At 41.7% G+C, this 22,732-nt stretch overlaps 2 protein-coding genes and 1 long non-coding RNA gene across 4 annotated transcripts in view; all 3 read left to right on the top strand.

Annotated features, from left to right (window-relative positions):
• LOC146702152 (uncharacterized) overlaps positions 1–22,732 on the top strand; it is a 100,523-nt gene that overhangs the window by 51,965 nt on the left and 25,826 nt on the right. The window contains exons 4-6 of the mRNA XM_085468727.1: positions 18,629–19,225; positions 20,838–21,434; positions 22,234–22,504. Coding sequence (XP_085324853.1) covers positions 18,629–19,225; positions 20,838–21,434; positions 22,234–22,504 — 1,465 coding nt within the window. The remainder of the gene's footprint in view (positions 1–18,628; positions 19,226–20,837; positions 21,435–22,233; positions 22,505–22,732) is intronic.
• Positions 455–3,968, top strand: LOC146702154 (zinc finger CCHC domain-containing protein 12-like). 2 transcript variants are annotated; one of them, XM_085468717.1, is made up of 3 exons: positions 455–591; positions 701–762; positions 1,391–3,968. In XM_085468717.1, exon 3 carries the CDS (start codon positions 2,124–2,126, stop codon positions 3,819–3,821), a length of 1,698 nt encoding a protein of 565 aa, XP_085324843.1. In that variant the 5' UTR covers positions 455–591; positions 701–762; positions 1,391–2,123; the 3' UTR covers positions 3,822–3,968. The 2 variants fall into 2 exon arrangements, with proteins under 2 accessions (XP_085324843.1, XP_085324841.1); XM_085468715.1 differs by having other exon boundaries at positions 455–624.
• LOC146702153 (uncharacterized) lies at positions 8,002–10,005 on the top strand. The gene is made up of 3 exons (XR_014922288.1): positions 8,002–8,747; positions 8,824–8,885; positions 9,514–10,005. It is a non-coding gene; the product is annotated as an uncharacterized LOC146702153 (long non-coding RNA).

Raw genomic sequence — 22,732 nt, 5'->3', positions numbered from 1 at the left:
TGGGTTTTACAGTAAAAAAATAACTTTTTTCTACTCTGAGTTTGAATTTTTGCTTGAACGTAGATAAATTGTGCTAATATAGTATGCCGAAATAAATAAAAAAAACCTCAAATTTCAGATATTTGAGGTTGTGCTGAAAAGATTATACCAAACAAGGTGAGATAAACTGTTTTTAAAGATGATATAGAGATAAAATCAAAAGTAGTCAAAAATGGCAAATTATACTTGGACCCCAGAGGGTTCAGCAATTACTTTGGTGTTCCTCCACAGAAATGTCAGAAGTAGTCTGAACTGCAAAAGAAGCACGTATTCTCGGAAAAGTGGTTGCAGGAGGTGAGCTGGCTTCAAACAAATGATTTTCATGGCATATTCTGCACCACATCTCTGGGTGATCAGAGAGAAGAGGAAATATTACTGTAACCCATGTGAAATACAGGGCTTCAAAATCCCTTTTTGTAATCTAAGGCTATAGCCTGTTATTGTCACAAGGGGGCGCTGTGATGCAGTCTTGTGTTCTGACGACCTTGCGTCTAGTGCGCAGGAAGTATTACCTCTCTCTTCCTGTGAGATCTTCCCTCTGATGGCGGTCAAGTACGTGTCGGAGCGCATGGAAAAAGTATCTTGGTATGCAATACTGCAACCCGGTTAATGAGACCAGATTGTTTTACGTATAAATGCTAATAAGGTACTCTTTTATTAGGCCCCGAACTCTGACCACAAAGGGAATAACGTCTGTCAAGTTATTTGTGTCTGAAAATCCCGGTGAGTCACGTGCTTTCGTTAGCTACCTGTTAAGTTAGATAATGTATTTCACTAGCCGATTCAGCTCAGAAACCTTTGAACAAAAACCAATCGGGAGCTATGAGAATCTGGCGTGTTGTTTCACTTCTCCTGTTGTTCTTTACAGTGTGTTATAAGTGTTGAATGCTTTGAGCTAAACGATGCCGATGCTAGATGCGATGCTAGCTGTTAATAGCTGTTAGCCACCCCACCCCGCTGAAGCCATATTCCGATCGGGGGGAGGTATTCAAGTAGAAGCAATAGCTCTGTTTATATTAGAATGGTTATGTCTTAATAGATATGAGCATATTTCAAGTTTAATAGTATTTGCACTGAATTAAGTTACATTTTCTTGTAAGCCTTAAGGATGAATGTCACTTTCATTGCTATGACTGTTTACATTACTGTTTAAGCTGCTGATGTTCTTTGTTGTGATATAATTTTGATAAAATTGTTGATACTGGTACAAACAAGTTACTGTAACTCTTGTAACTTGGTAAGCTAAAGGGAATGCCATTTGTGATTAATACATTTGGAAAAGAAGTTAATGAGCTCATGTTAAGAACACAAAGTGGGAAAAGAAATTGATTGTTCTGCACTGTTTGTGTAGATTGGTTTTTTTGAACTACTAGAAGAATTCTGGAGAACCACTGACGGCGAGAACAGCCCAAATGAGATCCTGGATGATCGTGAAATGGTGTGGCCAGCCATGCGATCGGATTGTGGGATTTGCCTGAGAAACTGATTCAAGCAACCCTGGATTACAGATAAGCCCTATGCACTACTTTTCCTACCCGGATAATAGGGTTTGCACACTGACAATTCCCCTACAGTACACCTGTTTGGGTTTTCAACGACTTTAAAGGACGATTCAGACTGGACAATTCAAACTTCACAACAGGAACACTTTAATCTGTTTCATTCATTCCAAAGAGCTCTGATACTGTTCAGTATAAATCTTCCATTTAAATGTCTTTATTTTGTTTTGTTTTACATGTATTCACCTTTAAAAATGCACTATTAGTGTGCAATTTGGGTTATTGTGTTGTATATGTGTATAAATGGTACTGAGGCAATAAAGGTCCCAGTTATTCACTTCCAAGCCAACTCCTTTTGTGAGTCTCCAAAACAAAACCTCCTCCTGAACCTAGAAAGATGTCTAGGGTCTCTATTTGAAGTGAGAGTGTACTGGTCCTGAGTAGAGGCGCTACACAAAACGTGGCGAGCCAGCCAGGAGGTTTAATTCCTTTTATTTTGGAAGTTGAGCAACTGGTGCTTTCATGCCTTTTGGGTCAAATCATTACAATTGTCCATGACATTCTGGGTTGGAGCAATAAGACAACATGGATGTAATCCAAAGTGAAGGTGTCAAAGTACCTAACTCTGTCCTAGTAGGAGGGTTAACAGGCGATGAGGTTGACAATGAGGTTATTGATTACTTAGGGCAGTTTGGTTCTATTGGAAGAGTAATCAAAGTAACTAGCACAGAGGCACAGTTTAAAAACACAGCCATTGTGGAGTTCCAATCAGGTGAACCAGTCCAGTTCCTTAAGGATAGCTTGCCTTGCAAAAGACAAAGCCGTAACCCAAGTGTTGTCCATCATATCCAGCTTCTGTCTGCGCTGTATGCTGCAGACAGGGGTTCATGTTTAACCCATTCTTACCTAACTGAACTGAAAGGGCTTGCTAAACTGAGTGGTGCAGATTTTGAGAAGGTTTTACTAGATGAGCTGGCCAGAATGAAGAAGTCCACTGAGAGTGATCCCGCAGTTGGGCCAAATGTAACAGTGCCTAATCAGAATCTGCAGCTCACTAGTGACACAGACCAAGATGAACCAGCCATCATAGAGCATCAAAGTCCTCTTAAACTGGGCAGTGATTTAACCCACTTGCCTGAGCATGACTCTCACTCATCCTCTCCAAGTGTAGAAGTGACTCCCTCGCACAGAAAAACCACTATCTACTTACCACCTGAACAGCTCACTACACCTGAAGTACAGAGAGTAGTAGTTGAGCATGTCATTAAGAACAATGAAATGCCTTCTCAAGGTCATGCAAAGCTCAGGCCCTTCTCGGGGAAAACCCCTTGCTCTACTTTCGAAGCTGATTATGATACGTGGCGCAACAATGTTGAATTCCACCTCATAGATTGTACCATATCTGACAAACATATGGTAAGGAAAATAGTTGAGAGCCTTCTTCCACCAGCTGCTAACATTGTAAAGCACCTTGGTCCTAACGCTTCTCCCCATGACTATCTCAGCCTTCTTGACTCAGCATATGGTACTGTTGATGATGGGGATGAGCTTTTTGCCAAATTCCTGAGCACAAACCAGAACTCAGGTGAAAAGCCTTCTGCCTATTTACAGCGGTTGCAGATAACCCTGAGTAAAGTCATTAAAAGAGGTGGCATCACTACAAATGATTCAGATCGCCAACTGCTTAAACAGTTTTGTAGAGGTTGCTGGAACAACAGCTTGATCACAACCTTGCAGCTTGAGCAGAAGAAGGACAAGCCACCTTCATTTCCAGAGTTGCTCCTCATGCTACGTACTGAGGAGGACCGGCAAGCGGCAAAGTCCAGCCGAATGAAACAGCACTTAGGCATTTCTAAACCTAAGGCACATTTGAACTCCCTTGAAGTAGGAGAGTATGTCACTGATGATACAGACGTATCAGCTGTTAATGATAGGCTAGTGCCTTTTGATGCACATAAGTTAGAAAGGAAACTTGCAAAGCTACAAGCCCAAGTGGCTTCACTGAAAGCAACAGCTATTGACAGTTCAAGCCAGAACTCTGACAAGCCAAATAAGAAAACCAAACCTAAGTTCAAGATTCTTCCTAAAGAGAAATCTGACCCAAGTGAGACTAAGCCCACTAAGAAGCCACGCCCATGGTACTGCTTCAGGTGCGGCGAGGATGGTCATATTGCTCCCTCTTGCAGCAATGAACCAAACCCTGAACTAGTTGAAATGAAACGTAAGGAGTTCAACCAAAAACTACAAGTCTGGGAGGAACAGAATATGTCAGCTTTAAACTAAAATCAGTTTCTGGGGAGGGACTACCAGGAACTGAAAGTAATCATGAACGTCCCAAACCGGATCCTCAGAGCAAAGCATCTTCTCTCTCTCGTGCAGCACGACCCCAGATTAGGTTACCCAAGGGACTTGTAGGACAGAAATGTACAGCAAATGTCACCGTGTCGGGAGTCAATTGCAGTTGTCTCCTTGACACTGGGTCTCAAGTGACCACAGTGTCCGCTTCATTTTACAACACCAATCTTTCAGAACATCCCATTCAGCCTATCAGTGGCCTGGATGTTGAGGCTGCTAGTGGCCAAAATGTTCCTTACTTGGGATACATACCCATCAGCCTTAAGTTTCCAAAAAGCTTTATTGAAACTGAGCCTGAGGTTTCTAGCCTTGCTTTAGTAGTACCTGACTTACGCTCTAACTGTGACTTGCCTGTGCTGATTGGGACAAATGCACTTGATGTTCTGTACGACGAATATTGTCAAGGTAAAGATCCCAATGATTTGTCGTCGGTCTATGGCTACAGGCAGATCCTCCGTACACTCAAGGTCAGGAGAGAGATAAACCTAGCCGGAAACGATGGCTTTGTAACTCTTAAGGGCAAGGTGCAACACGTAGTACCAGCTCAAGGGAGGGTCCTCCTTGAAGGCTGTGTCAGATCCAGCAGTGCTGGTGAATGTGCCATTGTTGAACAGCCAACGACATCCACCTTACCAGGGGGAATTTTTGTGGAGTGCTGTCTTGTCACTTTGCCCAAGAAGCATCCTCATAGGTTACCTATATGGGTGAGAAATGAAACTGAGCATGACGTAACACTGCCTTCTAGATGTGTCATTGCAGAGCTCCATAGTCCTGCAAAGATATATGACGAATCACCCATTTCAACCAAAAATGATGACACTGTGAAATGTTGTAATGTTACTGCACAGCCAGTTGATGAACCTGCTCACCCAGATTTGACATTTGACTTTGGCAATTCTCCCCTCCCGCAGGAGTGGAAAGAGAGGGTTACCCAGCGTCTAAGTGCCTATGCTGATGTTTTTGCCCAGCATGATTTGGATCTTGGACATGTATCTAAAGTCAAACATCACATAAACTTAAAGGACGAAGCACCCTTTAAGCAAAAGTCCAGGCCAATCCACCCAAATGATTATGAAGCTGTGAGGAAGCACTTGCAAGCACTCCTTGATGCAGGAGTAATCCGTGAATCAGAGTCCCCTTATGCTTCACCGATTGTGGTGGTTAAAAAGAAGAATGGAGAGGTCCGTCTTTGTATTGATTATCGTAAGCTCAATGCGTTAACAATACGAGATGCGTACGCACTTCCAAACCTTGAAGAGGCTTTCTCAGCCCTTGCTGGATCCAAATGGTTTTCAGTAATGGATCTCAAGTCTGGTTATTACCAGATTGAGATGGAGGAATGTGATAAGCCCAAGACAGCTTTTGTGTGCCCCTTGGGATTTTACGAGTTTAACCGTATGCCCCAGGGGATCACCAACGCTCCCAGCACCTTCCAGCGCTTAATGGAACGGTGTATGGGCAGCCTCAATCTGAAAGAAGTTCTGGTGTTCATAGATGACATCATCGTGTTCTCCAGCACTTTGGAGGAACATGAAACCAGGCTTCTACGTGTCCTTCAGCAACTGAGAGAATATGGGTTGAAACTTTCTCCCAAAAAATGCTCCTTCTTCCAAAGTTCTGTGCGATACCTAGGACACATCGTGTCTACCAAAGGTGTAGAGACCGATCCTGAGAAGGTCAGAGCTCTCAAAACCTGGCCAAGACCCCAGACGCTCAGTGACCTCAAGTCTTTCCTAGGTTTTGCAGGGTACTATCGACGGTTTGTGAAGGACTATTCAAAAATTGTCAAACCCCTGAATGATCTTACCAAAGGCTACCCACCATACAGGAAGGGCAGGAAGGTGACACCCGGTCCTAGCGGATACTTGAACCCTAAAGAGCCTCTTTCCAGCCGTTGGACACCTGCTTGTCAGGAAGCTTTTGAGGTAATCATAGAGAAACTGACATCAGCTCCAGTGCTTGGATATGCTAACCCAAAATTACCATACGTCCTCCATACTGATGCGAGCACCTCTGGGTTAGGGGCAGCCTTGTATCAAGAACAGGATGGTGAAGTGAGGGTTATTGCCTACGCAAGTAGAGGACTTTCACCCAGTGAAAAGCGGTATCCAGCTCATAAACTGGAATTTCTTGCATTAAAGTGGTCCATTGTAGAGAAGTTCCAAGATTATCTCTACGGGAACACATTCACGGTTTTAACGGACAACAACCCATTGACCTATGTTTTGAAGTCAGCCAAGCTCGATGCTGCCAGCTACCGCTGGTTGGCCGCTCTCTCCACCTTCGACTTTAATATTAAGTATCGTGCTGGTAAGAGCAATCAAGATGCAGATGGCCTCTCTAGGCGGCCACATGATACTGTGGATGATGACTATGCTTCTCTTGAAGAAAAAGAGCGAATGAAACAATTCGCTTCCCATCATCTCTCTTCATCTCCCAACAGACAAGATGTGACAGCTGACACATTCAGTGTCTTGTGCCACCGTCATCTCTTAGGTGAATCTGACAATAGCCTACCTTCTATCACTTTGGTAGAGTCCCTTGCTCTACATACCGATGCGGTGCCAGACGTCTACGCAGATGATGGAACATTAGGTTGTTCTGTCATACCTACCTATAGTGAGGTAGAACTCCAACAGCATCAGAGGTCTGACCCAATTATTGGGTATGTGGTCAACATGTTAGAAAATGGAGGTGAAGCAAATTCCAATCCTAACTCTGCATCCTTAGAGCTTAAACTAATGCTCAAAGAGTGGAAACGTTTGGAACTGAAAAATGGTCTCCTCTACAGAACCCGCAAATCAGGTGAAAATGTCACCTTTCAGCTTGTCGTCCCTGAGTCTTTAAGGTCCACCATTCTCACTTGCCTTCATGACGACATGGGGCATATGGGTTTGGAAAGAACCCTCGACTTGGTTAGGTCAAGATTTTATTGGCCTAAAATGGCAACTGATGTAGAGAGAAAGATTAAGTCTTGCGGACGTTGTGTTAGAAGAAAGACTCTTCCTGAAAGAGCAGCACCTCTTGTGAGTATCCAAACAACCCGTCCCATGGAACTGGTATGCATGGACTATTTATCCTTGGAGCCTGACAGTCACAACACCAAAGACATTCTGGTCATAACTGATCATTTCACCAAATACGCTGTTGCTATGCCAACAAAAGACCAAAAGGCTACAACAGTTGCGAAGTGTCTTTGGGAGCAGTTTCTGGTGCATTATGGTTTTCCTGAGCGCCTGCTTAGTGATCAGGGCAGGGATTTTGAGTCACAACTCATTAAAGAGCTCTGTGCCCTAGCTGGTATCACGAAGGTGCGCACCAGTCCTTATCATCCACGGGGAAACCCAGTTGAACGGTTCAACCGAACTCTTCTTGGCATGTTAGGAACTCTACGAGACAAAGAGAAAACTCATTGGCGCGATTATGTGAAACCACTAACTCACGCCTATAATTGCACCAAGAACGAGACCACTGGGTTTAGCCCATACGAGTTAATGTTTGGTCGCCAGCCGAGGCTTCCCGTGGATATTGCATTCTGCCTGCCAGTTAAAGATGGCTCTCCTACATCTCACTCTCAGTATGTGAGAGCTCTGAAGGCTCGCCTTCAAGAGAGCTATCAGATCGCTGCCAAAAACTCTCAGAAGGTTGCTGAACGGAATAAACGCCGTTTTGACAAAACTGTCAGGGAGTCAACTTTGGAGAAAGGTGATCAAGTGCTAGTGCGGAACCTGCGACTTCGGAATAAACACAAACTTGCAGATAAGTGGGAGTCAACCATGTACAGAGTGGTGGAAAAGATGGTAGACCTACCTGTGTATGTTGTACAGCCTATGAATGGAGATGGTCCTATTCGAACTCTTCACAGGGATCTCTTACTCCCTTGTGGTGACTTATCTGAAGCTGAGGAAGTTGACCAGGTCGAGCCAAAGAGTTGCAGGCCAAGAACGAGGCGCAGTCAGCCTCTGTTACTGGAGGAGCAATCAGAATCTGAAGACGACTCACCTGTCTATCCTAGGCAGTCTTCTGTCATTCCTGGAAAGTTGGTTCAGGTGTTTGAAATCCCGAAGAGACGACAGCAAACCGGAAAAACAGTACCGGAAGGTAGTTGTATACCAGCTACGCCAGCAGACTGTGTAAACCCTCAGCCTCAGAATGAGCCTTGCAGAGGCAGCTCCCCTTTGCTGCCTGCAGAGCCTGTAGGGGTACCTCCTGAAGTAGCTGAAGGAGAGGAGCCAGATGTTGTGGCTGAGCAACACCCTACTGAAGACGATGTAACTTTACCAACTATGACTAATCAAAAATCAGCTGTGGCCGAAGACAGCATTGATGTACCGTCCATTGATGTAGAGGCTCCTATAGCTACGGAAACCATTGATCTGAACCCACAAACCCCTGAGGTAGCTCTGGAGCATAAGGAAACTGTTGACAGTGGAGAAAAAAATGACCATGTTCGTAAGTCAGAAAGGACACGTCGACCACCAAGGCGCTTCCATTATCCTGAGTTGGGAAATCCCTTAATTTCCTTTGCGCAGAGCCTCATAGAGAGCTTTAACCAAGCACTTTATACGATAGGTGACTATGAGAGTTCATCTGTAGACCACAGCGTGACGCATGAAGGGGCTCATGCTGGGTCAAAGGGGGAGGGTGTAACCCATGTGAAATACAGGGCTTCAAAATCCCTTTTTGTAATCTAAGGCTATAGCCTGTTATTGTCACAAGGGGGCGCTGTGATGCAGTCTTGTGTTCTGACGACCTTGCGTCTAGTGCGCAGGAAGTATTACCTCTCTCTTCCTGTGAGATCTTCCCTCTGATGGCGGTCAAGTACGTGTCGGAGCGCATGGAAAAAGTATCTTGGTATGCAATACTGCAACCCGGTTAATGAGACCAGATTGTTTTACGTATAAATGCTAATAAGGTACTCTTTTATTAGGCCCCGAACTCTGACCACAAAGGGAATAACGTCTGTCAAGTTATTTGTGTCTGAAAATCCCGGTGAGTCACGTGCTTTCGTTAGCTACCTGTTAAGTTAGATAATGTATTTCACTAGCCGATTCAGCTCAGAAACCTTTGAACAAAAACCAATCGGGAGCTATGAGAATCTGGCGTGTTGTTTCACTTCTCCTGTTGTTCTTTACAGTGTGTTATAAGTGTTGAATGCTTTGAGCTAAACGATGCCGATGCTAGATGCGATGCTAGCTGTTAATAGCTGTTAGCCACCCCACCCCGCTGAAGCCATATTCCGATCGGGGGGAGGTATTCAAGTAGAAGCAATAGCTCTGTTTATATTAGAATGGTTATGTCTTAATAGATATGAGCATATTTCAAGTTTAATAGTATTTGCACTGAATTAAGTTACATTTTCTTGTAAGCCTTAAGGATGAATGTCACTTTCATTGCTATGACTGTTTACATTACTGTTTAAGCTGCTGATGTTCTTTGTTGTGATATAATTTTGATAAAATTGTTGATACTGGTACAAACAAGTTACTGTAACTCTTGTAACTTGGTAAGCTAAAGGGAATGCCATTTGTGATTAATACATTTGGAAAAGAAGTTAATGAGCTCATGTTAAGAACACAAAGTGGGAAAAGAAATTGATTGTTCTGCACTGTTTGTGTAGATTGGTTTTTTTGAACTACTAGAAGAATTCTGGAGAACCACTGACGGCGAGAACAGCCCAAATGAGATCCTGGATGATCGTGAAATGGTGTGGCCAGCCATGCGATCGGATTGTGGGATTTGCCTGAGAAACTGATTCAAGCAACCCTGGATTACAGATAAGCCCTATGCACTACTTTTCCTACCCGGATAATAGGGTTTGCACACTGACAATTCCCCTACAGTACACCTGTTTGGGTTTTCAACGACTTTAAAGGACGATTCAGACTGGACAATTCAAACTTCACAACAGGAACACTTTAATCTGTTTCATTCATTCCAAAGAGCTCTGATACTGTTCAGTATAAATCTTCCATTTAAATGTCTTTATTTTGTTTTGTTTTACATGTATTCACCTTTAAAAATGCACTATTAGTGTGCAATTTGGGTTATTGTGTTGTATATGTGTATAAATGGTACTGAGGCAATAAAGGTCCCAGTTATTCACTTCCAAGCCAACTCCTTTTGTGAGTCTCCAAAACAAAACCTCCTCCTGAACCTAGAAAGATGTCTAGGGTCTCTATTTGAAGTGAGAGTGTACTGGTCCTGAGTAGAGGCGCTACATTACACTGTGAGAAGGCGACTGATCCAAAACATAAACACAAAACTGAAACTGGATCTTATTGTTTTACTGCAAAAGTACTTAAGAAGTGAAAGTGATCAGGCCTTATTCCAGTTTTTAAAACACAGAAAATTGTTTGTGTGCATTTGAGGGTCGACGTGCCAGTTCACACTCCACACCAGTTGGTGGCGGTAAAGCACAATTTTGTTGTTTGACAACCGCCAATAAACGATGTAAAGAAGAGGAAGCGCCTTCCGGGATGACAGACGGAGCTATTCTCTCATCTAAAGCAAGTAAAAGAGTGAATTTAGATGATAAAACATACTAAACCAGCGTTTGGATCGATATCTGCATCGATCTGCCCACCCTTGTCTCCTGGATCGTAGCTGAGATCAGCGTGAACCACGTGGGTCTCTGCTCCCTGATCTGTTTCCTGTGTTTGGAAAGAGTTGCAGCTTCATCGCGGAGTTTCTCTCGGTTTGTGGGCTCATCTAAAGGTAAGCACCGAGCTAACTTTACTGTGAGTTCAGTTCATGTTGAGTTTAGCTCCTGAATGAGGTCTTCTGCTGCTCTCCTCGGTGTCTGTTCACAGTTTATTGTGAACACGTTGAGAGAAGAGTGAGAGAGTGTTTGGAGAAAAACACCAACTAATCATTAGCTCAGCATGCTGGGAGAAGTTGGAGCAGAAAAGTCTTTTCATTGTCCCTGCAGCTGTTTTTCTGCCTGCACCAAACCTCTACAGCCTCATTTCTATTTGAAGTGATAACAGGAAATGGATGAGAGCGATCTGCTGCAGTATCAGGGTCACAATAAACTTTATTGTCCAGCTGCTGTGGATGAACACATGAGAGGAAGTGAACTCCTACAAAGTCTCATTTTAATGAGTCTGGCTGCTGTAAAGTGATGCACAGGAAGATGTTAACAAAAACTAATGAAACAGATGAAAGTAAACAGTGTTCATATTTGAAAGCACAGAGAATAAAATATATTGTGGTGGTTAATGTGCAGCTCCTGGTGATTTGGTGAAATCGTGTTTTTAATCATGTTGTGGATTGAATGTTGGGTTTTATTTCATTTTGTCTACAGAAGTTTTTCCCACCTGTGATCGTTCAGATTGATTTGTTGGGTTGACTTGAATCATGTGAAGGTTTAAAGCTGCACTTCCCCCAAAAAGAATAAAGTATAATCATGAAGAATGTAAAAATGTCTTCCTGTGTCAAACACAGCTGCAGTCAAAGCAGGAAGGAAAGCACTGAAACCACTGATCAAAGCTCATTAATCAATGGCCATGATTACCGTTCACAGTGTTGTGGTTCGAATTTGAGAAGAGACATACGACTGAAAGTCCATAGTGGGTCAACACAAATGATTTTATTAAAACACATATATGTGGTGAAGATGGGCTCTGCAAAACATCAGCCTCGATCTACAATAGGTGGGTGTGATATTTATACTTGTAATATGCGTCACCGCAGATGCATGTTCCAGTAACTCCAGCGAGGACATATTCTAAAAAAGAACAGCTACTTCCTCTGTTCCTCCAGATGCTGCCTGTTATTCCACTCCCTCTGCACTTCAGAACAGAACATGAGCATGCCGTTTACAAGCAACACAAGTCTACTATGTATGTGTGCAGGCCGACTTATGTCTGTGTTTTAACCTCAGTACATGACCTCACTCAACAAACAAAGACATTTTAGAAGTATACTTCCTGACTCCGTTTGAGTCATCTGTTACCAGGCAAACTTCAATGCAGCAGGCTGCTGAGCATACACACCAGCCTTCAATATGTGGTAAATTGTACTGTAAACATGTAGGGCAATTCTTTCAACTTGAGCTTTGCTCCATAGATCAGTCGAACTCGCGCCGGCTGTAGCTTCAAACCATTAATTAACTTGACCGAGCTTATATGTGTATATAAGATTATAATGTAGTTATACTAACACCTGAAATACAGACTTTAACATAACATCAAAAGTTTCAATAAATGTGTCAATGAAGTGATAATGATAAATCATAAATGATGCAACAATAATAATAATGATTATGAACAGTAACAGTAAATAATATTTCATCCCGACAACAGTGAGTGAGTTGCTGCAATCACAGCATTTGATCAATGAGCTTTAATCATTGGTTGTTGGGGAATGGCGGAGGTGGTGGGACTGGGGGGCTGAAGGTGTGGAAAGTGTGGGGTGGGGGAGTAACAGGTCTGTCCCTGTTTGTGGAAACCACAGGAGGAGCTGTTCAGGCTGTTGCTGGGTGTGAATTGTTGATGGAGTCTTTAAACTTGTAGTTGCTGTTTTCCAGACTGAAGCAGAGTCGTTAGCTGAAAACTGGTTTTAGAGCTTCATTCAGGACACCTTCTCAGGCTCTTACAGCCTTACCTGTATCATAACAAAGTGTATAAACCCCAATCCACCTTTAACATGGTCCTTCTCCCAAACCTTCAAATAGGACTTTCTGGCCCTGTCATAGTAAAGGGCTGCTTAGAATATTAGAGCCAATGTCACAAAGTTCCTCCTGAAGTATAAGTGAGTGAGAGAGTTTCCTCACTTTGCAGCACAACACGTCTCACAAGATTTCTACAAGCAATCAGAGTGAAATTTGTACTTTGTGTTGTCAGATGAACATATGAGACACTTTGACTCTTCAGTGCAGTGTGGAGCCTAACAAAGATCTGTTTTGTGTCCCAGCTGATCAGCAGGAGGAGAAGAGTCTGACGGAGCAGCAGAGGAACATTTTCAGCCATCTGGACTCAGCTGAGTCACTACAGAGGAAACAATGAGCTCAACACAGGAGGTGAGGAAAATATCACAGTTTCACCAAATAATCAGTCACGTCTAAAACTCTCATCCTCCCAACCTGTTATATCACTGTGTTGTATATTATTGTATATTATGTATTTTTAAATTATGTTTACAAACACAAAGAAATCACAATCAATTATCTATGGGCTCAAAATGTGGTCATAAATATTTTGTACTTGTAAAAAAGATTTGTATGTGTAAAAAAGATTTGTATGTGTAAAAAAGATTTGTGTGTGCGTAAAAAAGATTTGTATGTGTAAAAAAGATTTGTGTGTGCGTAAAAAAGATTTGTGTGTGGACTTAGAAAAAAAAAACCCTGCAAGTTACAAGTACGGATTTTGAGCCTATTTTTCTTCCTTTCATCTGATTGGTGAATGTCATGTCAATCACAAATGTAACAATCCAATCAGAGAACAGATGGGTTTGGCTGTCGGAGGGGCGCTTTTTTGAACTGCAGGTCCTTGAAGGGTGATGCAGTTTGAAGCTGGAGGATCGCTATATAAATATCCGATAGCAGCTAGGTCCCCTAACTTTCAGTAGCTGTTGAAAGGAAAAAGTTGTGGTATATCAGTCGTTAGAAATACCATTATTACTTTAGGATTAGTTTAACAAAAAGTCAGGGCTGACCCAGGACCATTGCTGTGAGTCACAGTGCGCAGCATAAAAGTCCTTTCACATCGGACGCAGGATGTGCTGCTAATGCTAACTGCTAACTAAGAGCAAAGGATCCAGAATTTGTTGCTGGCTGCTGGGCTCTGTGGGTTTTTGCAGCAGCTCTACCTGTACTAGATGCACCTGCTCCTTGTCTTTTCTATCTCTGACTTTATGTCCTCTACAAGAGTTTGTTTTTTTTGCTGGTTCTTCAAATGTTCAATAAAAACATCTATGCTAATTCATAACGAAGAAAGCTTTGTAATGAAGACTGTCATTTCCAAAACACTGCCCGCCCCCACCCCGCGGTCCGCAGCGCTGTTGAAAAGGCTGTGGAAGTCCCTGTATTAAACACGTAGACCTGTGACACAAAAATCACCAAACTCGGACGACCACAGACTGTTTTCCTTCGTGGTGATGAAGGAAAACGCATACAAATCTTTTTTACAAGTACAAAATATTTATGACCACATTTTGAGCCCATAATTATCCTTCTTTAATATTAGTAGTATTATTATCAATTCAATTCTCAATACAATGTTATTTATACAGTGCCAAATCACAACAATAGTTGCCTGAACGTGGTTTATATTGTAGGCAGACCCTACAATAATACATACAGAGGGGGGGGGGAGAAATCCAACAATCATATAACCTCCTATGAGCAAGCACTTTGGCGACAGTGGGAAGGAAAAACTCCCTTTTAACAGGAAGGAACCTCCAGCAGAACCAGGCTCACAGAGCCTTCTTTTCTCAAGTAACAGTGAAAAAGTACAGGCTAGTAAATGTAATTAGAGTAAGAAAGTAAAAGTAGCTCCTTGAAGAACATTTTTACCACCTGTTTTTATCCAAAGCTAACTGAACCTTGTGCTTTATTAATGTAATAATAAAATAAGATTAGTAGATGAAATAAGAACTATTTATTTCTAATAAAGGAACTCAGTTTGAATCAATTAAGTAGAAAATGAAGGAAAATAAAACGTGTGTATTTTCTGTTGCCTACACTGTAGAGGGTGACTTTGCCTCTAAACAGGAACATGAGCAGGGAAGAGTTTAAAGTGGGATTGAGCAGGTGGGAACCCTAAAATCAGCTGTAGTGGCTCAGCGTGGGGAAAAGAATCATAGCTCACAATAATTTCTGTTGAGAGCTCCAGTAGATTTTCTTCAAGTACAGGCTGTGATCAGCTGACCTGCTGCTCTCTGTGGATGTACACAACTGAATTCAACCAGATGTCAGCAGATGTTTCATGAGCTGTCCTGGCTGATTTCCATCCTCTACACTGACAGTACACTGTCTTTATATTAGACACTATACTGTTGGTATGAAGGTGGAACTCAGTGAATGAATGTCAGCATCATGAGCTTCAGTTTAAATGAATCTCTGCTACACTTGATGTAATCTAACTGTGACATGAGCACCACAGTCACTGTGCACCAGTCACACACTGTCCTTTACTTTAAATCCATCACAGTTCAGCAAACGAACCTGTTTATCCTGCACTAACCTGCAGAGGATCTTCATGCAGTCTTTAAATAACACAGTTAATCTGCCTCAGATTGTTTTGCAGCATCTTTCACAACCTGAAAAAACATAATGTCACATGTACAGACCCAATGTCTGATTTCAACACATGAGGACTTACAGTGGCTTGCATTTTTGGCTCCCTATAACTTTTTTTCACATTTTGTTACATTACAGCCACAAACATGAATCAATTTCATTGGAATACCACGTTTTCAAGAGATGTATTCGAAGACATTTCTTCAGCTGAGAATCAGAGAGGAGAAACACACAGTTTTACTTGCAGCAAGGGCAGTCACAGAGCACTCGCACGGGAGTGAGGGCTCTGAGACTGTCCTGGTCTTTATTTATATACATCAGTGGGTGCGTTTGTTCATTACACTGGAATGTGGATGTGTATACAGGGCTCTAGACTAACCTTTTGCCATGGGCGTATCGGTACGCCTAACTTTAAAAAGTTAGGCGTACCGGCACAAAAGTTAGGCGTACACAAATTTTATAATAATTGATATAATATAATGTGTTTTCTGGATACACTGTGCTTTTTCAGCATTCAAAGATTGATGATACCGTGTCAGAGCACTGGCTATGAATTTCAGAAGGATCAGGCCTTAACTTAACAGAAAAGTGAGCAATAGTTCTTTTCCTATTGCAGCTACATCCACTTCTGTCGGGCCTAGGCTGCTCACTAGGGCTGGGTATCATCACTGATTTCTATAATCCATTCGATTCCGGTTTTCAAAGTCCCGATTCGATTCAACTTAGCCTCAGACAGTCAGAAATATTATAATTCTGATCATTTATCAGTACTGACTTCTTCAGAATTGTGAACATCACAGCAGATGCCTTTGTGTGAAAGTAACTGAGAATAAAACACAGAAAAACATGAAGGAGATTTTCCCTGGTCTGGCTTTTTATAGCAGATAACCTTAAAAATATTCTACAATGTTCTGCATATAAAGTTTAAATTTCTTCAGTCTTGAATAACAGAAAAAATAGGCTTTCTTGTCCGAGGTCATTTAAGTGAAAAAAAGAAAAGAAAAAGACAGCGCTGTAAACAACGGTAGACTGGTGGGTAATAAGCGAATGAATAATACAGAAAACAGAGGTTGGAGACGGGAAACTGTTCTTGAAGTACAGAGAGAGAGAGAGACCACCAGCTAGTTACATTGTTTTTGTGGGGAGGGAAACACCCCAGGGTGAGGAAATCATTGTTACAGAGACTGACATTTGATGGCGGTCTTGCCTTGCCTAACTTTTTATTTTACTATTGGTCCTCTCATGTTCACAAATTGACCCATTGGCTTGAATCTCAAGAACTGCTGTGGTGCAAACTGGAGCGCCTGTCGTGCACTTCCTCATCCTTAGAAGCTTTATTGTTCTCTCCACTACCACTTAAGCCTTCTCATTTCACCCAAAATCCCGTGGTACAGTCTAGTCTAAGGATCTGGTCACAATTCAGGAGTCATTTTAAGTACGTCTCTGCGTCAGTACACATGCCCATCACGCAGAACCATCTGTTTACTCCTGGCCTCATTGATGGTACCTATGTACAGTGGAAGCGTCATGGTATTAATACGTTTAAGGATCTCTATAAAGATGGCACTTTCTTAACTTTTTTAGACCTGTGTTCAGAAACAAATCTTCCGGCTACCAATCTATTCTGTTATTTTCAGGCATGGCATTGCACTTCTGCTCTCTTCCCCTCCTACCCTCTTCTCCCAAATGTCCAACCGTGGGAGGAATTCTTATCCCTTAAACCCAATAAGAAGTCAATTATATCTTTAATATATAAACAAATTATGGGTTTAAATGTCCATTCAGTTGCTAAGATTAGGGGGGCTTGGGAGCGGGAGTTAGGAGTAATTTTTTTCGGATCAGCAATGGGAGAAAGCAGTATCCAATGTCCGTTATAGTACGTCCTGTGCCAGGTTACAACTTATCCAGTTCAAGGTGTTGTACAGGGTTTACTATTCAAAGTCTCGTCTGTCTGACATTTACCCACAAGTGATGGATCAGTGCGAGAGATGTCATGCCACCCCATGGGACCTAGGCCATATGTTCTTTCTGTGCCCAAGACTCCATGGCTTCTGGAGTCAGTATTCAGTTATTCTTTCCAAGGCTCTTGGGACCCAAATCTGCATGGACCCTTTTCTAGCTGTTTTTGGGCTTCCAGTCAACACTGGTCTAACCCACCCTACACACTTCAAAATATTAGCCTTTACATCACTTTTGGCTAGACGTTGCATCTTACCCCTTTGGAAATCTTCAAAGCCACCTTCAGTTTCTTTTTGGTTTAGAGATGTGATGTCATTTCTTAAATTGCAAAAGATAGGCCTTGTGGCGAAGGGCAAATACAGAGAATTTTATCGTATCTGGGGCCCCTTCGTAGACTATTGCAAGTCTTTAAAAGCTCTACCAGCTGATTGATATCATATCTCCCCCCCCCCCCCCCCCCTTTTTTTTTTTGTGTGTTTTGGGGTTTGTTGTTTGTGTTTGTTTTGGGTTTCTTATTAGGTTTTGTTTTGTTTGTTTATTTAAGCTTGTGTGTGGGTGTGCCTGTGTGTGTTATCGTATCTGTTCATGTAAGAAAAACTAAAAAATATGTGAGGGGAACAGATTGTATTGTCATTGTAAACTACTGTACACACAAAAAAAATTGGTCGCACTCTAGAGCCCTGGTGTGTGTGTGTGTGTGTGTGTGTGTGAGACAAAGGAACGACTCCTCTGCCTGGTACGAAGCGAAGATAAGAGTGTCCAGCTGTCACTATCGCTGTGGGAAGAAATTTATAACAAGTCTTGTAGTGAACAACAAGTCATCAAAAGGTCAACATGCAGTACTCTACCATATGCACACTTATATCATTAAAAGATTATACTGACTACTAAGTACAATTTTCTGTTGACACACGTGAAAGACCAATACAAAGTGGTGTAGACGTTAGAAGTGGAACACAATCATACATGATTCCAAACATTTTTTTTTTTTTACAAATAAATCATCTGTTTTGTAAATTAAGCAGATAGAAATACAGATGTTTTTTTTTTCTTTTTTTAGGTAGGTAGTATGTTTTATAAAAGAAATCCCTTGGGTTGCAATCAGACTCTGACATTTTCCTTCACTAAACCAAGCTAGTAACTGTTACATTGGATTTATTATTGTTAAAAAAAAATGAGAAAATTATATAAATATCTAATAGGAAACAACAAAAGGAAATATAAAAATAAGTATAGACCTGGTAAACATTCATTACTTTTCTGAGTGTGTTAGCATGCTAGTATTAATATTTGTGTACAGCAGGAGGGATGGGCATGATTTTACTGTTTGAACAGTCATGAATTATTTTTAACACCAGGTTGGATGTAATGTGTTAGAACTACCAGCAGGTGGGGATAAGAGACCTTTAAGGTGTTTGGTGCCACACTCCACCTTCAGGTTTAAAACTAGTGTTAATGGAGGGAGTTTGAAGGTTGAGTTTGTTCCACGACTGCATTTCACTCACTGCCTCTGTTTGTATCTCTGTCACTGCAGGACCAACATGGAGCGAGAAGTCAGCGCTCTCAGGAGGCCGACAAACCTCACAGAAGAAAGGGAGAGAAAAAACACACCTGTGACGAGTGTGGGAAGGGTTTTACTTTGAAGGGTTCACTGAAACAGCATCAGGTCATCCACACTGGAGAGAAACCGTTCAGCTGTGAGTTGTGTGGAAAGACTTTTTCCTGGAAGGGTTCCCTAAAAAAACACCAACTCATCCACAGTGGAGTTAAAGCGTACAGCTGTGATCAGTGTGGCAGAGCTTTTACTCACAGTAGCCACTTACAGAATCATCTAGTTACCCACTCTGGAATTAAGGCATACAGCTGTGAGATTTGTGGAAAAACTTTCAGCCACAGAGGGAACCGAAATACACACCTACGCATTCACACTGGACATGATGTGTACTGCTGTGAACAGTGTGGCAAACCGTTTATAAGACATACAAAGTTACAACAACACATGTTTACCCACACTGAGGAGAGACCTTATAAATGTGACCTGTGTGAGAAGACTTTTAAATCTCCACATCACCTGAGAGAACACCAACAGATCCACACCAGAAAGAGACTCTACAAGCGCAGTTACTGTGAGGTATGTATTTTTATTTTTATCTTGTCATTTTAGCCTGACTGTTTGGAACAACTGTGCTCATTAAACTGTTAGCATGTTAGCAATTGCATGGAAAAGCAGCTGTGAGTGATTATTACGTCCCGTGTTAATTACTGTAATTCCCTCCTTTGGTCTCCCTAAAAGGTCCCTTCATAAACTCCAACTGCTTCAAATTTCTGCAGCTCGGGTCATAACTTGCACTCTGTCAAGAGCTCATATTACCCCAGTTCTTCAGCACCTTTACTGGTTGCCCATAGAAGCCAGGATACATTTTAAAATCTTACGTCTTACATACAGGTGTATCCATAAATCTGCTCCTTCATATTTGTGTGACCTGCTCCATATCACCACTGTTTCCTGCCTTCTCAGATCATCATCTGCTATTCATCTTACTGTTCCGTCCTCACACCTTAGTACTATGGGGAACAGAGCTTTCAGTCGCTCTGCATTCAGTTATGATTTTAGTATTACTGTAGTATTATGGTGGTAGTATTGTAGTTTTTACAGCCCAATTCAAACAAGCGCCCTGCCGACAGCCAAACCCATCTGTTCTCTGATTGGATTGTTACATTTGTGATTGACATGACATTGACCAATCAGATGAAAGGAAGAAAAATAGGGTCAAAATTCGTACTTGTAACGTTTTTTGGGTTTTTTTTTTGCTAAGTCCACAAACAAATCTTTTTTACGCACACACAAATTCTTTTTACACATACAAAACTGATTTACAAGTACAGAATATTAATGACTACACTTTGAGCCCATAGATATTAATTAAATTTTCAGTTCAATTCAGTGTTATTTATACAGCACCAAGTCACAACAATAGTCGCCTCAAGGTGCTTTTTATTGTAATGTGGATCCTACAATAATACATACAGAGAAAAACCCAACAATAATATGACCCCCTTTGAGCAAGCATGTTGGCGACAGTGGGAAGGAAAAACTCCCTTTTAACAGGAAGAAACCTCCAGCAGAATAAGGCTGACAGAGGGGCGGGGCCATCTGCAGAGAGTGGTTGGGATAAAAGACATGCTGTGGAAGTACATTATTATTATTATTATTATTATTATTATTGTTTTTATTGTTTTTATTATTCTGATTACTATTAATAATAATATTATTATTATTATTAATAGTAGTATTATTGTTGTTCGAACAGACTTAATATTGGTTTATCACTGCAAAAAAACACGTTCAAAGCACCACAACGGTAGCCCGGTATCAGGCAGTAAACACATTAAGTGTGTATATTTTCCCTTTTTTGTGTTTTTTTTTTTTTTTTTTTTGCTCATACAAATAAAATGCGATTAATATAGATTGAAAATGAATGGCACTTAATTGCCTTTAATCAAAAATTAATCCAATGTTTTCTACAGTGAAACGTTTGAACAGTCATTAATTATTTTTAACACCAGGTTGGATGTAATGTGTTCCTACTACCAGCAGGTGGGGATAAGAGACCTTTAAGGTGTTTGGTGCCACACTCCACCTTCAGGTTTAAAACGAGTGTTAATGGAGGGAGTTTGAAGGTTGAGTTTGTTCCACGACTGCATTTCACTCACTGCCTCTGTTTGTATCTCTGTCACTGCAGGACCAACATGGAGCGAGAAGTCAGCGCTCTCAGGAGGCCGACAAACCTCACAGAAGAAAGAGAGAGAAAAAACACACCTGTGACAAGTGTGGGAAGGATTTTACTTTGAAGGGTCATCTTAAACAGCATCAGGTCATCCACACTGGAAAGAGACCGTTCAGCTGTGACTTGTGTGGAAAGTCTTTTTCCTGGAAGAATGCTCTAAAACAACACCAACTCATCCACAGTGGAGTTAAACCGTACAGCTGTGATCAGTGTGGCAGAGCTTTTACTCAAAGTGGCCACTTACAGAGCCATCTAGTTACCCACTCTGGAATTAAGACATACAGCTGTGACATTTGCGGAAAAACCTTCAGTCGGATAGACAGCCGAAATACACACCTACGCATTCACACCAGACATGACGTGTACTGCTGTGATCAGTGTGGCAAAGAGTTTGCTAAACACACAAACTTACAACGCCACATGTTTACCCACACTGAGGAACGACCTTATAAATGTGACCTGTGTGAGAAGACTTTTAAATCTCCACATTACCTGAGAGAACACCAACAGATCCACACCAGAAAGAGACTCTCCAAGTGCAGTTACTGTGAGGTATGTATTTATATTGTTATCTTGTCATTTTAGCCTGACTGTTTGGAACAACTGTGCTCATTAAACTGTTAGCATGTTAGCAATTCTACTGCATGGAAAAGCAGCTCTGAGTGATTATTACGTCCCGTATTAATTACTGTAATTCCCTCCTATTTGGTCTCCCTAAAAGGTCCCTTCATAAACTCCAACTTCTTCAAAAATTCTGCAGCTCGGGTCATAACTTGCACTCTGTCAAGAGCTCATATTACCCCAGTTCTTCAGCACCTTTACTGGTTGCCCATAGAAGCCAGGATACATTTTAAAATGTTACTTCTTACATACAGGTGTATCCATAAATCTGCTCCTTCATATTTGTGTGACCTGCTCCATATCACCACTGTTTCCTGCCTTCTCAGATCATCATCTGCTATTCATCTTACTGTTCCGTCCTCACACCTTAGTACTATGGGGAACAGAGCTTTCAGTCGCTCTGCATTCAGTTATGATTTTAGTATTACTGTAGTATTATGGTGGTAGTATTGTAGTTATTGCAGCCCAATAAACTGAGTGTGTTAACTGAAACAGTAAAATGTAATTGGACGTCTGCAGAGATGCTCTCAGATGTTACTGTAACATGAAATAAGTATTATTGTAGTATTATGGTGGTAGTATTGTAGTTATTGCAGCCCAGTAAACTGAGTTTTTTAACTGAAACAGTCAAATGTAATTGGACGTCTGCAGAGATACTCTTTATTTCAGGCGACGTTCAGGATAAAAATGTTGAAGGACTGACTTACACTGTCTTTGTGTCTTTGTTCAGAAGCAGAGTGACACAGATGGATCCAGTTCTCAACCCTGTCGTCACTGTGGTGGTGGGAAAGACTTTCATTGTGACGTGTGTGGAAAAACTTTCAGTTGGCAAGTCTCCCTAAAAAGACATCAACGTAGACACACTGGAGACAAACTGAAATACTGCAAAGAATGTGGGAGAAGCTTCACCACATCAAGTTACTTAAAACAACATGAACTGATTCACAGTGGGGTTAAAAAGCACCTCTGTGATCAGTGTGGGTCATCCTTCACCACTGCAGGTCACCTTAAAACACACAAACGAGTCCACACAGGAGAGAAACCATACAAGTGCAGACACTGTGAAAAAAGCTTCTCACGATCAGGTCATCGTAACCTTCATGAACGTACACACATGGAAGGAAACTACAGCTGTGACCAGTGTGGGTCATCCTTCACCACTGCAAGTCAACTTAAATCACACAAACGATCCCACGTTACTAATAAACTGTTTCACTGTTACCAATGTG

This window comes from Copadichromis virginalis, linkage group LG9 (genome assembly GCF_057382275.1).
Source record: "Copadichromis virginalis isolate Kocher_CV1m ecotype Utaka linkage group LG9, C_Virginalis_male_GT1.1, whole genome shotgun sequence".
In the NCBI taxonomy this organism is placed as follows: Eukaryota; Metazoa; Chordata; class Actinopteri; order Cichliformes; family Cichlidae; genus Copadichromis; species Copadichromis virginalis.
The sequence above is the reverse complement of the archived record's forward strand: the minus strand, read 5'-3'. Positions and strand labels throughout refer to the sequence as shown.

Coding starts and splice junctions, on each gene's coding strand:
- LOC146702154 (XM_085468717.1), top strand. CDS start 2,124: ATGGATGTAATCCAAAGTGAAGGTGTCAAAGTACCTAACTCTGTCCTA.